At 34.6% G+C, this 15,598-nt stretch overlaps 1 protein-coding gene across 1 annotated transcript in view; it reads left to right on the forward strand.

Annotated features, from left to right (window-relative positions):
• Positions 1-15,598, forward strand: part of Abca3 (ATP binding cassette subfamily A member 3) — a 37,215-nt gene that overhangs the window by 18,267 nt on the left and 3,350 nt on the right. The window contains exons 11-30 of the mRNA XM_089698252.1: positions 1,978-2,110; positions 2,664-2,893; positions 3,114-3,279; positions 3,617-3,850; positions 3,983-4,124; positions 4,202-4,308; positions 4,390-4,778; positions 4,926-5,135; positions 5,324-5,428; positions 5,578-5,749; positions 5,968-6,093; positions 6,214-6,337; positions 6,584-6,702; positions 7,424-7,548; positions 8,028-8,211; positions 8,583-8,744; positions 8,923-9,080; positions 9,228-9,324; positions 9,882-10,073; positions 15,422-15,524. Coding sequence (XP_089554378.1) covers positions 1,978-2,110; positions 2,664-2,893; positions 3,114-3,279; positions 3,617-3,850; positions 3,983-4,124; positions 4,202-4,308; positions 4,390-4,778; positions 4,926-5,135; positions 5,324-5,428; positions 5,578-5,749; positions 5,968-6,093; positions 6,214-6,337; positions 6,584-6,702; positions 7,424-7,548; positions 8,028-8,211; positions 8,583-8,744; positions 8,923-9,080; positions 9,228-9,324; positions 9,882-10,073; positions 15,422-15,524 — 3,278 coding nt within the window. The remainder of the gene's footprint in view (positions 1-1,977; positions 2,111-2,663; positions 2,894-3,113; positions 3,280-3,616; positions 3,851-3,982; positions 4,125-4,201; positions 4,309-4,389; positions 4,779-4,925; positions 5,136-5,323; positions 5,429-5,577; positions 5,750-5,967; positions 6,094-6,213; positions 6,338-6,583; positions 6,703-7,423; positions 7,549-8,027; positions 8,212-8,582; positions 8,745-8,922; positions 9,081-9,227; positions 9,325-9,881; positions 10,074-15,421; positions 15,525-15,598) is intronic.

Consider the following 15,598-nt stretch of genomic DNA (forward strand, 5'->3'; position numbering starts at 1 on the left):
CTGTTAATATTTCATCTAAAATGGTTAAAAAATGCACCTTAATTAAAACTTCACATTGTCTTAGGTAAATTTACATTTATTAAAGTTAATGCGAAGATAAAAAAGTGTCCAGTTCAAGTGAATATATTTCGCAAATATGAATCGGAATTCAATCACTCAAGTAGCACAGATTGTGCCCATTAAAATAAATCCTTGCACGTGTCTACGAGTTTGATTATTATCTACGATCTGTCTATTACACAATGGCTTATACATATACATAATACATATACAGGGTGTCCCAAAAAGTAGTGATGAACGGAAGCTGGGAGGTAGAGGACCAAGAGGGCTATCCGAATCACCCCCATGTGTGTTATGCGATTTTTCGTATTTTCGGAGTTATTACATTTTTTTCAATTTTTCATCTATCGCCGAGTACGATGAGATTTTTATTTATGGTGACGTGAATTATTGCGCTAGATGCTTGATTTTTTTTGTGTGCTAAGCTCAAAGATAGGCCAATTCAGTATGGTAACATTTATTATCGTTAGATCTTCGAATGGAATAAAAAAAAGAATTAAATGCCAAGAAAGATAAAATTACCCAGTATGTTCATAACTTCAAGGGCCCATAAAAAAATAAAATCATATAAAAAAAGGTTTTCCATTTGGCTTTTAAAAACTTGCTCTATCGATCAGGTAGCTACCCTAAAAATTTCATTTTATTATTCTGAAGGCTTCAATCGAAAAATTGAAATCTAAATGTGGTAAGTGCAAAATTTTTATTAACATGATGATCATTAAAACCAATAAATAGGTGTTTAATTACCAGAATTTTTTTAAATAGCCCCGCTGTTGCTCAGTGCAAGTGCGACATCACCGTAAAAAGTTGTCTTTTAAATGTCTGAATGCTTTTTTATCATTTTTAATGGTTTCTTCTGCTACTATGAATTTCCGGGTTATTTCGTCCAAATTGGGGCATTCTCTCAAGTAGCCGAGGTCTTTTTAGTATCCCCATTGAAACAAATCAATGGGGTTTAGGTCGAGGGACCGTGGAGGCCAGGCTTTAAAGCAGGCGTCACCGGCGCATGCGCAGGCTGCAACGACCAATCCATCTTTCAGGGTATTTTTGCCCTTTAGCCTGGCCTCCACGGTCTCCGGACATAAACCCTATTGAATTTTTTCCGTGGGGATACTACAAAGACGAGAGACTGCCACAATTTGGACGAAATAACCCGGAAATTCATAGTAGCAGAAGAAACCATTAAAAATGATAAAAGCGCATTCAGACATTAAAAAGACAACTTTTTACGGTGATGTCGCACTTGCATTGAGCAACAGCGGGGCTATTTTAAAAAAATTCATTTTTAAACACCTATTTATTGGTTTTAATAATCATTATGTTAATAAAAATTTTGCACTTACCACATTTAGATTTCAATTTTTCGATTGAAGCCTTCAGAATAATAAAATGAAATTTTTAGGGTAGCTACCTGATCGATAGAGCAAGTTTTTAAAAGCCAAATGGAAAACCTTTTTTATGTGATTTTATTTTTTTATGGGCCCTTGAAGTTATGAACATACTGGGTAATTTTATCTTTCTTGGCATTTAATTCTTTTTTTTTATTCCATTCGAAGATCTACCGATAGTAAATGTTACCATACTGAATTGGCCTATCTTTCAGCTTAGCACACAAAAAAAATCAAGCATCTAGCGCAATAATTCACGTCACCATAAATAAAAATCTCATCGTACTCGGCGATAGATGAAAAATTGAAAAAAATGTAATAACTCCGAAAATACGAAAAATCGCATAACACACATGGGGGTGATTCGGATAGCCCTCTAAGTCCTCTACCTCCCAGCTTCAGTATATCACTACTTTTTGGGACACCCTGTATATGAATGCCATTAAAGAATTCAGTAGTAATAAAGGGAATGAAACAAGAGCATTTAAAGTATCTTGAAGTGACTGCGATCATATGTTTTTTTTTACAGAATCTCACTAAAGTATACAAAGGTCGTAAGAAAGCAGTAGACAATTTAAACCTTAGGATGTATGAAAATGAAATAACAGTATTACTAGGTCATAATGGAGCTGGGAAAACCACAACTATATCAATGTTAACAGGTAATAGTTATTGAATTTTAATTAACTCAAGTGTAACTCCATATCCAAAGGTTATAACACCACTTATATTGTATGTATAGAAATATTTTCACTATAAATTTCATTTTCCATTTCTATACATGTATCAAAAAAATTAAGATATTAAAATGATATTCACGAATATCATTTTAAATTTATAAATTAATATGGCCAGTTAATGATGAACACTTTGACGTCCGTTGAGTCATGTTTTTTTACGAATACGTATATTTGTGATTCATGAGACACTTTATGGCTAGTTTCACAACTACTGGATATGTTCTGTTTAGTTTATCAGTCGGTGAAAATAACAAATAATATTTGAAATTGTACAGCAAAAAGTGTTTAAATAGGCGGCCTATCTGGATAATATAAGCAAGCGTTGATATCGACCATTAATGTTTCATGATTTTGTTTAATATACGTAACTACGTAATATATGGTAATACGTAATACTACGTAAACAAAGTACTTAAGTTCCAAAAGTAGTTGTGTTGATTTCACAGCCAAGTAAATAAAGTGTAAAATATTCTAGGTATGGTTCCACCTACATCAGGATCTGCTACAATAAACGGGTATAACATAGTCACTGAAACAGAATCAGCCCGAAAGTCCCTGGGCCTTTGCCCCCAACACAACGTCTTGTTCCCAGACCTAACCGTCGCTGAACATATTATATTCTACTCGAGGTTAAAAGGCGTCCATAAGTCGAAGATTAATGATGAGGTCGAACATTTTGTCAAATTACTGGAGCTGCAAGAAAAGGTTTGGCCCGATGTTGTTATATTGACGGTCTTATTCCCTTTTTGTTTTTTTATGAATAAATTGATTATCGTCATTTTTTGTGCAATACAATAAACTTATCACGTGCTTCCATTTTTTTTTTTTGTTTAAAGACATCAAAATTTATTTTAAAATTAACCTTAGAAATTTCCTTAATACATGCAACTATTGGTATCTCAAGTAATTTTTAAATTTTTTATAGCGAGACGTACAATCAATGCACTTATCGGGTGGTCAAAAACGACGGTTGTCCGTTGGAGCGGCAATGTGCGGTTCATCCAGAGTAGTTCTATTGGACGAACCTACTTCAGGTCTTGATCCAGCTGCAAGACGATCTCTATGGGATCTATTGCAAAAGGAGAAGAAAGGTAATAAACAAAATAAACTGCCTGATAATATTCCTATCAATATCAAATTTTTGCTGGAGTTAAAGGATGTGTTGTACTTATTGGTAATCGTTACAGATTAAAAGGACGCACAATAAAATACTTTCAATTCAAGTCGATATATCACCCAAAAACGTCTAACATGTTTTCTAAATTGCGTTGAATAATTTTAAGGCAATAGTGAATAGATCAACATTTGGATTGCATTAAATGTCGATAAATCTCTTAAAGTTAGCGCTGTAATCATTTTTTTCTAAATATTCAAAACAAACAAGAACATTAATTTTTTCTCGATTTAAATTTACAATCTCCTTGCTAGGTCGCACTATGATCCTTACAACACATTTTATGGACGAAGCAGATATTCTCGGAGACCGTATAGCGATCATGTCTGGGGGTAAACTTCAATGTGTAGGCACGCCGTATTTCCTGAAGAAACATTATGGCATCGGATATAAACTAACTATAGTCAAGGAGGATACTTGTAATGTTGAAGAGGTCACGAAATTCTTTAAGACCTATGTACCTGATGTTAGAGAAAATACTAATATAGGTTTGTACATACATTGATCATAATATTGAATTTTTCCAGGATCGTAATTGTTAGACCTCTTTTTGCATTTGTTTGATTTTATCAGTATACTTACCCAATTAATCGTTTCCTATAAAATAATAAATTGTGCAGGATCTGAATTAACATACATATTACCAAATGAACACGTCAGTAAATTTCCTAATATGTTGAAGAAATTCGAAGAGGAAAGAGCTGCGTTGAAAGTGTCAAGCTATGGACTTTCGGTTACTAGTCTCGAGGAAGTGTTTATGAAGTGAGTGCACTTTTAAATAATGTATATTTTAAAGTTTATATGTCAAAGAAAATATTTAAAAAGACGTTGTTTTAAAGAGCTGGAGCTGAGGACCATGACGAATTACCGGTTCAGAAAAATAATTACACAAACAACCATAATAATGTCGCTGTTATACCCGTTGAGAATCATCGCAATCACTTCGGTAATATCATTTATGTACGTTTATCGATTATAAACGTAATCTTTTCAATGTTTTGTTTTAATGGCGTTTTTCTCTTTTTAGCTGATACCGAGCCAATACCGAAAGTTAGAGGAGCGAAATTACTCCGCAACCACATAAAAGCGATGTTCTTGAAGCTAGCTTACAGTTCTATGAGGAATAAACTATCAGCATTCATACAAATCGTAACACCTATAATAAACATAACTATATCAGTTATAATAGCAAGATCATGGAAATTCATGTCACAACTGCCACCTTTAGAACTAAGCTTGAACAGTGGTTTTAGAAATACGGAAACTTTGATGTCTCAAGTGGTCAATTTGACTGAAACAAGTCTAGAACGAAAAGCAATGATGGCGTATAAGGACTATTTTAAATCGTCTTTGGATCCGAATATGGTTTTGAATGATATCGGTACGATGGATATAGGGAAGTTCTACTTAAAATTGGTATGAAATAAACTTGTTTTTTGACTTGACTAACTCAGTTCATCAAATTCAATGATTGTTGTTAAATAAGTATTGCTGAAAACTACAAAATTCTATTTTCTTATACGACTCTTATTTACGTATTAATACCAAGAATTGTGGTTTCAGAGTGCACTAAACTCCCCACGAGTGCGATACGAGAACCTAATAGGTGCAACTTTCGCGCCTCATCGTATTACGGCTTGGTTCAGTAACTACGGCTACCACGACTCGGCGATATCACTGGCGCTTGCTAATAACGCGATTATGAACGCACTATCACCGGGCACTTCGCTGCGGGTCACTAACCACCCGCTGCCTTATTCTATCGAGAATCTGGTGAGTAAATAGAATAATTAGGAACTTAACAGGCGCTACTTTTGAGCCACATCATTATAAATTATCAAGATATGGAAAAAAATACTGTATTTGTGTCTTTTCTGAATATCTTACTCTTACAATTTTTCTATCTTGACTGTTATTCTTCACTCTGTCTATTAACTGTAAAATATTGAATTTTGTTTTAGGTGAGAATCATGGCCACTGGGAGCAGCTTTGGATTTCAATTTGCGTTTAATATAGGATTCTGTATGGCTTTCGTAACAGCATTTCTGGTGCTATTTGTTATTAAGGTAAGCAGATGATGTGTTAACATATACGACATTTTTTTTTTAACTTTAGAATATATTTGTTTACTTTACACTATTTCCAATTTTAAAGGCTGAAGTACCTGAACATTACATTGATTTTCGTCATAATTTGGACTTTTATATCTTTTTAGGAACGTGTGAGCGGCGCGAAATTATTACAGCGTATATCTGGAGTTCGACCAGCCGTACTTTGGACTTGCTCTTTCATATGGGATTGGTTGTGGATGCTGTGTGTGTATCTCACCATAGTGTTTACACTCGCTTGCTTTCAAGAGACTACGCTTTCTACCCCTCAAGAGTTGGGTAAGTAACTGGTCAGGATAAAATTTAATTTAATTGTTATTCGCATGTGTTTAGTAATAATATGTTCCGAATTACTTCCTGACCAAACCTATAAGTATAGCCCATAGAGGCTATAAGTATAGCCAGAATGATAGTTTTAGTATAGCCTTTTCTGGTCCAAGCACTAAATAGGAATTAATCTTCTCTGATTTACATGTAACTATATTTTTGTTTTCCAGGCAGAGTTCTCCTTGTACTGGTCATTTTCTCTATACCCACAATACCATTGCATTATTTGGCTTCGTTCTACTTTGACGCATCTGCGACGGGCTTCTCAAAAATGTGTTTCTTAAACATTTTCAGTGGTAAGTTACAGATTTGGGACATATTTTAACACTATGAATTAGAGAGAGATTTATGTATGTACTTCTTCTCTTATGTATCTTCTTAAAATACCATAAGTAATCAATACTTCTTTATATTAGGTTGTATGCCATTTTTGATAACGGAGGTGCTACGATTACCTGAAGTTGGAAGCCCGTATTATGCCAGTATATTTGATTGGGTGTTTTCACCATTGCCAATCTATTGTATGAGCAGAAGTTTCAGGTTAGTGTCTATTTATTTTATAGTATATTTTCCTTTCTAGCAATAATGGTGTCTTGGGTGCTGTTTGTGCACTCATAAGTCTCATGTTTGCCTTTAAGTTTATTATTTTAGTGCTTTTTAAACAAATTAATCAAAAAATATCTAAGTACTAAAGGAAAATGTATAAATGCTGGTCCTTGTACCCTTATATCCCAAACTTTTTTATCATCCCTTTAAATAAAATATATTAATTAACTAAATTCCCAGGGATATGAGCGTGTCAACGTTTTCGATGCTCGCTTGCGATGGGCTCTGCGAATACATAAATGTGGAGAACTGCACGCGTCACACCGTCTGCAAGAGGCTCAACATGTCCGTTTGTTGTAGTAAGTGAGTTTTGTATCATGCTTGTCTTATTTTATTTTGATTCGTTTTATTGTAATTTATAAATTAACACTCCGTAAAAACCATATTTTTTTCGAATTTTCGAGTACTAAAAGGCATTTACATTTAAATTTGTCACATTTAAACTTATTATTGTATTGGTAGTCTTCTTATTATATGACACATAATAATTGCATAGAGATTGTCTAATCTAAAAATGAACGCCCCTCCACTAAACTTAATTGTTTCAATGTGTGAGGACAAATAATTATTGAACCACTTTATATGTGTGCGCGCGGCGATTCTACTGCAAACTTTGACTCTCGCGCACTGATTTGTCAACTAATCGGACGATCAGTTCAGGTGCCTAGCATTGTATGGCGGGGAGAGCGCGCTATGTACGGAATGACATGTCCGTTCTGTCGTGCATCGCGTCATTTATGCACTAGTTGGCCAACTGGTCCTGTCGTTCGGGCATGGACGGGACTGGAGGACTGAACGACCAATGAGGCAGACCAATTTGTGTGTATTGCGTCTATACACGTACTTTGAATGTGAGCGTAAACACAGTGGAGGGGCGTTCATTTTTAGATTAGACAATCTCTACTTTCAGAATATCTTATAAAATCACGTGCTCTCTGAGATGTAATATTTAGCTTGTTTATTGTTGCCTATGTCCAAATAGTAACTTTGAAGGTGAATTAATTGAATTTTGTTCCCTAGTTGATGATGATCCTTTCCTGAAATGGAGTGAGCCAGGCATCGGTAGATATTTGTTCATGATGACTCTTGTTGGAATCATAGCTTTCACTGTTCTTCTTATAAAGGAGTATGAAGTTATTAATAAGGTAAGTTATATTTTGACTGTAAAAAATCGAGTATTACAACTTTTATGTGTGTTAAAATTTTCATAAACTATTCAAAGAAAGTTTTTCAAATCATCTTTATTATCATATGCGTACAACTCACAATTAAACTAGATATCAAAAACACTATAAGCACCTATAATTACTTGACCACTAATGACAAAAACTCCCACTCACTATTTGATAACTCAATAATATATTGCCAATATCACTAATCTAGCCTCTATCTATTCATTCAGGCTATCCTTCGATAAACAATGTTTATTTCGTTTAAGCATCATTAACATAATTGATAATTTCATTACGTGAATGTATATAAAAATAAAGGGATTCTAATTATATAGCAATATTTCTCTAAAGATTTGTAAAACTTCGAACAAAATATCAACGCCTGATCACTCGGCTACTCGTTCAAAAAAGAAAAGAATAAGTTATTTTACTGTATGTACTATTTTTCGCAGGTATTCTACTCAGAAACTCAACACAGACCACTCCCAGTGAATGCGGATGAAGACAGTGACGTCGCAGCCGAAAGACAAACCGTACAAGCGCTAACGCGACCAGAACTATTGCAACACAGTCTCGTGTGCAAGAACCTTACTAAGTACTATAAGGACTTCCTCGCTGTTAATAGATTAACGTTTGGTAAGTAGGTGGTATTAAATATTGTGTATATTTTATAAGGAAATTTCTTGTTGACATGATATTTGACAAATCTGCCCGCGACGTGTTTTGCGTTTTTTTTTTTAGTTAAAATCTACTAAGCCAAATTATTAATACCATGTATGTGTATTATCCTCAAAGTTCAAGGGCAAACAGTAATTTTATACCATTGACCCACTTCGATGTGTAAGTACGAGAACCACTCGGATTAGTATAAAATTCCACAATTACGGTTTCCTTAGTACTTGTAAGAGATAAGTAACTAATGCGTACTACTTTAAGATATTATTTCTTTTTTTATGCTTAGTAACAAACTGTGTTCTTAATAAGTTTTAAGTTTTTTTGGCCTATAGCTGTGCGCAAAGGTGAATGCTTCGGGCTATTAGGCATCAACGGCGCGGGCAAAACAAGCACATTCCGCATGGCGACCGGCGACTCGCGTCTCAGCGCCGGCGACGTGTTCGTGCACGGGCTCTCCGTCAAGACGCACATCCGGGACGTGCACGCGCATATGGGTACGTGCGCGACTTGTGTGAGCTGGTGTACCAGTTTGAAATGTTTATACTGAGTGACTTGCGTTGGCATTGTAATTCATATTTCACGACTTTGATGATTTTAAATTTTATTTTCAATGTAAACCAAAAGAAATATTTGGACAAAAGATCGCTATATTTTCATTTTTTTCTTTATAAGGTTACTGCCCCCAATTTGACGCTCTACTGGACAATTTAACTGCACGCGAGACTTTGAAGATATTCTGTCTCTTGCGCGGTATCCCGGTCAGAATTGGTTCGCAATGGGGAGTTCAGCTCGCTGAACAACTTGGATTTTTGAAGCACTATGATAAAAAGGTAAAGTATTCTCCTTTTTCAACCAACTTCAAAAAAGAAGAATGTTCTCGAAACGAATTCGAAACTCCTCTTTTTTTGAAGTTGGTTGATAATAATTGTTTAAGTTGGTCAAAAAGATATATATATTAATGCTAACACACTTTTTAGGTATATGAATGCAGCGGTGGGACTAAAAGAAAAATAAGTACAGCTCTAGCTCTATTAGGAGACGCTCCTCTAGTTTTCCTTGATGAGCCCACAACAGGTAATCTAATTGTCTCTATTCTTTATGATTCCTCATTGTTATACATCTAATTCGTTTGCCTTGTGAGTTTCATATTATGAACAATTAGATTATGTGATTTTTTTTAGTTTTTGGTCCTTCAAGTCAGTATTAATTTGCAATTAAATTTTTATAATGAAATATCGCTATCTAAACTTCTAGCTATAAGATTTCTTCGTCATTATTTTCTGTTATCTTAATAAATTTTGATAAATATGTCATACCATAGGCATAATTTTAATCTTATTGTAATATTAATGTATCAACTTATGTGTCCTTCATTATGTATAATACTTTTCTATGTTTATTCTTTCTTCTTTCCTTGTCTTACTCTACTCTTTAATTCTTGCTCACTATATCTTTATCTACATCGAGTTGCTTGGAAGAAAGCGATGTGAAAGAAATCGCTCACGAGCGGTTCTTTGCACAAGCCGCTCTTTGTACATCTCTATTACGTATATAAGCTATCTTAACTATGTAACAAATTTATTACTGTGTATGTACAATAAAGAGTATTTCATTCATTCATTCATTCATAGGCATGGACCCAGCATCAAAGCGTCGTGTATGGCGTTGTATAAGCGACGCGGTAATAGCGGGTCGCAGTATAGTGCTGACGTCACACAGCATGGAGGAGTGCGAGGCGTTGTGTTCGCGGCTCACTGTGATGGTCAATGGCCGGTTGTACTGCTTGGGACCGTTGCAGCATTTGAAGAATAAGTTCTCGCAAGGTTTGTAGTATTATTCTTGTGCCATTTGTGTATAGCGTTGTATAAGCGACGCGGTAATAGCGGGTCGCAGTATAGTGCTGACGTCACACAGCATGGAGGAGTGCGAGGCGTTGTGTTCGCGGCTCACTGTGATGGTCAATGGCCGGTTGTACTGCTTGGGACCGTTGCAGCATTTGAAGAATAAGTTCTCACAAGGTGATTGCTTTTTGAATGATGTTTTAGTTCTTATGGAATAATAGCTGAACTCTACGGCTTCAATGGCGTGGTAGCCTATATGCTAAACCTATAATAATATATCCCTATTATACAGATCCGATCCGCTGTTTTTCGTAAAAGAACAACACAATCGTATGGTTGTTCTTGGAAGGATATTCTTACGAATTTTTACTTTTATCATACAGCAATCTATACATATAATAAAATCGTAGGAAAGTCAAAACTGTACATTGAATATTTTTTTAAAAGATTACATAATCCATGATCTATAATCGATATAGAAGCCAAAAATATAGTTTTTAGAATTTTTGTCTGTTTGTCTGTTTGTCTGTTTGTCTGTTTGTCTGTTTGTCTGTTTGTCTGTATGTTTGTCCGAGCTAATCTCGAAAAGTACTGCATAGATTGACTTCAAATTTTGCATGAATATTACTAACAGGTCGTGTGAGGTTTTTTTAAACATATTATCATGCTATCACCTCCGGGGGAGGAGCTGTGAACCTTTACTTTTCTTACGTATTCCGTGAACTACGACAGCGTACAATCTAAAGACTCATGTTTAAATGTTGTTTTTGAGTAAGCCATGCTATTATCTAGCTTTACACTATAAAAACTACGTCATTTACGTAATTTGGGCAGAGAAACTGTTTAATGAATCTTAGTACTATAAAGACAAATTTGATTCAGCGCCATCTATGAGATTTCGTAAAAATCAAATCAATTTACATGTTAACACTACTGAACACAATGTTAAAAATTAATAATTTAAATATAATTATGTTATTTATTTATTTAACTCTTTAACCCATAATAAATCTTCCCTTCCCTATAAGGTGCGCTTATATAATTCGTGTGAATATACTACATTTTTAAAAGTGAGGGTAGATGTATATTATTTTAAGTCAAACTAGACACCATTACAGTTAATCTAATATTGATTGTGTTCATTGGTTACATTTTTAAAAATCTTCGTGTTTTAATAATTCGATCACGAGGCGGGACTCTAATACAAAAAGGTTAGTTCGTTGATAATTATTATTCCTTCATCATTTACATGTTGTTAGTAAAAATATACTTTGACTGTTAATACTTTTGTTCAGTATTTATCTGTATGATTATTGCTTGGTAATTAATATATTTTCATGTCGTATACCTAATTATAAACATAAGTGTGATGTGAAACTAGCTGGATTTATTTTTACACACTCATAGTCTTATATTTTGTGTTAATGTTAAAATAGTATTAATAGTGTAAATCATAATATTTTTTCAAAGTTAAAAATATTTCCTTTTTTCTGATGGTGTTGCCATCGAATTAAACCGCGCTGTCGTTTCGTTCACAAAAAATCATGTTATTAGGACCGAATATGTAGCCGCCTCAACTTACGGAAACGAGAGTAACCTGCGTTGTCTGTTAGTTATTATATAGTCGAATTTAACGTTACGTGGAAATTGGAATCTAAATATATGTATACCTACTTATATTAAATCTGTAGAGGTCAATTCTGCACATGAAATATATTTCCTAAATAACTATCACGAGGTGATTAGAGATCGACATCGACGTCAAAAATGTTTGTCCGTCTGTCTGTCTGTATAACCGTTATAGAAACAAAAACTACTCGACGGATTTAAACGAAACTTGGTACAATTATTTTTCATATTCGTGAGCAGAGCAGCAACTCCATTTTTAAGCTTTCGTCGCGTGTGCGTTCTTAATGCGTGTATCTTAATGGTTAAAGCTACACAGAAATCAAGTATGAAAGAAATGTTCTCCATATTATATAAAAAATATCTCCCGACATCATAAATGTCTATCTTTTATGGTTGAGCTTAGCTTTCTGATTATATTTGTCTACTAGCTGTCCCCGCGACTTCGTTCGCGTGGAATAGTGACTATGGGACCTATGACCATGGGCTCAGGGTGGGGCAACAATAAAAAATCATTTTTATTTTCATGCTCCCACTCCCGCGCCCACTCGCACTCCCACGCCATATGCCACGTTCAGTCCCAATCCCACGCCCACGCCCACTCCCCTTCACAATTAGTACCTACCAGATCAAAGCCAGGGTAAGCGCCCCACCCAGCCCCACCGTGGCTACGCCCATGCTGAATTACTATTTAACATACAATTATTGAGTAAATACGTACAACCATACTGTACTGTTGTACTACCATAAATAATTAAAAGAATTGTTATTAAAATTTCTTACTAAACTGAGCTAAAAAACTTACGTACCAAATTATTAAAAAAAATCAAGAAATGAAATGCCTAACCTATACCAAATAGTTACTACATATTGTAATTAAAAATTATGATTAGTATATAATATCGAAAATCAAAAAAGAAATGCCTAACTAATTCTACGTAAAATTTCTTTTAAATTATGTCATATTATTTTTTAGGAACCAGGGGGGGGGGAGAGGAGCAAATTCTATTTCCTTCCTTTCTTAAACGGATGTTTTTAATAATCTATGGTGTAGCCAGTAGCCACTGATCAGCTTAATCGATACTCAGTTTTTATCAAATCCAGAAACAAATCCAAATTAGATCTTTCCTGTCTCACGCACGTAACTAAAGGCTGAAGAGAGAGAGAGCACGTAACTAAACCGTTTAGACGAAGAAAAGTGTATAGAAAAAGGAATAAATAATTTCATAAACTTCCCGACGATCTTTAAAAATAAATTATAACTTTCATTTTTTTCATTCCCACTTTTACCCCTATGTAGGTATAATAAGTGGATGAACCAATTTTGATACACTTTATCTAAGAACCAGCGTCGGAAAATATTCTGCCTAACAAAAAAAACCGCATCTAATTCGGTTTACCTGTTAGCCAGCTACGGTGCCATAGACAGACACACACACACACACAGAAATACATAGCGGTCAAACACATAACACCAGTCTTTTTGCGTCGGGGGTTAAAAATATAATACGACATAATTTAAAGGACATTTTATGTGGAAAATTTACCTATACACCAGGGTAGATAATTTTTGAAACAAAAAAAAATCGCAGTAGGATGAAACCCATTAGAAAAGGATATGATAAAAATGTAAGGAAAAATAAATTACGGTCAATCGGAGTTCGGGAAGTGGGAGGGGGGGAGCTTTTAAGAGAAAAAAATGGTTTCTCTCGATTTCTCGATAATAATAACACCTGTTAATTTTTTTCTACATATTTTAATTGTACAGACATCACTTTTCCACAATTTTATTATATGTATTGATGATGATGATTGAGATTATAACACTCTTAGTCCGTTTTAATTTTTATTCACCCGCATCAGTGCCACCTAAAAAATCTTTATATATCGAAATTCGAGCAAAGTTAAGAAAATGAGAAATAAGAGTTCTCAAGGATCGTTAGAGATAAGAGGCTTACTATTGACCGAAAACAACATGTGTTATGCCGAACCTGAAACCGCTTCACAACGAGAATTGCGGCTCACAGCTGACCGCGAACGGCATGTACTATCCTGTGAGACCGAAACCTTCACTGAGGGTATATATAACGTCTCACAGCTGATCGCAAATGGCATATTGTACTATCCCGTGAGACCGAAACCCTCACTGAGAGGGAATTACGTCTCACAGCTGATCACGATCGTCATATTTTATCTCGAGAATTCTGAAACTTTTACTCAATATGAAGACCGTTTGACAAATAATAGGGTGCACCATAATATTATTCGATCTCTCGAAGATGAACATGAGCATAAGCAATGACTAGAGTAGGGACGCGAATATTACCATTATTTGAGACAAGAACGATTAATAAGTTTGTTTAATGAAAGCTTAATGAAAGATTAAGAATTGAAACTATTGGTCTCTTTAAACGGACGAATAGCGAGAGGCCCGTCTTATTGCAGACAGATTTCGACATAGTCTTAATGACTTAGAGGTAAACATAGAAGATCAATCTACAAATTCGGTGGTGTGGTCCGACAAAATAATATAAAAGTGGGTTTGCTTATAACCTCACAATTGATTACAGATCATCTTCTGTATAGGCGATATTAACGTAGTATGTTCTTTTTGTAATGCTTTAAAGTGGAGTAAGGAGTCGGCTTTCGTTTGAAGATACGCCGGAACCTTTGAAATCACTACTTTTAAGTTTTAGAGGAACATGTGCAATCTAAACAGTTCTTAGACAATATTAGCTCTTATAGTATTGCGTTTTAAATGATCCTTTGGTGCTCAACAATTATTAGATGCTCCTTTCATTCTTACTTTTAAGATACAAGGTCAAGTTTATCATTTGATAGGATCCCTTTTGCCTGAAGGCCAACCTAAGTTTCTTTAAATATATTTTGTATTCGACTACGACGAATAATCGAATACAAGAAATCAATATTTCTCGAATTTAAAACTGAACTCATTTCACAATTTTAGAACATGTTAATTCATCAGGTTAATCCGTATATATGCGTTTTAAATCGACATTAGAAGCTTTTCCTCAAGATGGTGATATTAATATAAAATTGGTATAAATGCCGATAGACGGAAGTCTATCAGCACTCAGGAATTCCCTGAGCGTGTTATAACGCCCAGGCCGCAGTATTACAATTTTTGCTACAGTAGGGCGACGAATGTATTTTCGCATAGCAACGGAGGGGAACTCGTGGGGGGTAAAGTGACGCGGGCCACGTACCACAAACATGTTTAGTTTGTGGTACCGAGCGCGAAAGAAAGTCATCGTGTTTTTAGTAAAGTTACTATGTAAACTAACGTAATTTATTACTTAGGTACATATTCTATAATGGTGCGCTCAAACTGTTAATCTACATTTAATTTAGATTATTATTTTAATTACTAAGAAATGTAGAATTTAAATCACATTCATTCATGTTTTCCTCAGATATTCGATGTCTATGATTTTCGATGATTTTAAGATTTTCTTATCAGAGAATTCAATTTTAATGTAGTTAAATTTTATAAGAGACAATTAAGAACATTCAAAAATAAAGTGTCACGTATTTTTTTTAAACGACGAATGACGAAAAACGACCGAATCGCGGACGAAGTCGCGGGCAACAGCTAGTATATTAATAGAACTAGCTGACACGTGTAAATAGTAATATAAATTTATTTTTTGTAATGTTTACAAATATGTATTTCGTTGTTTCAGGATACACACTTATAGTTAAATGCAAAGAAGGCCCAGAAAGGGATGCACAAGCGGCCACAATAAAAGAATACATCTTACAAACTTTTAAAGAGGCTAAACACATGTAAGTATTATTTTAATTCATCCGTATTCTAGCAATACAATATTTCTTGTAATAAATTCAATTAACTTATATAC

The sequence above is a fragment of the Colias philodice genome, chromosome 8 (genome assembly GCF_061535455.1).
Source record: "Colias philodice isolate Cphi_HAF_F1 chromosome 8, ilColPhil1 Martin Lab GWU primary, whole genome shotgun sequence".
In the NCBI taxonomy this organism is placed as follows: Eukaryota; Metazoa; Arthropoda; class Insecta; order Lepidoptera; family Pieridae; genus Colias; species Colias philodice.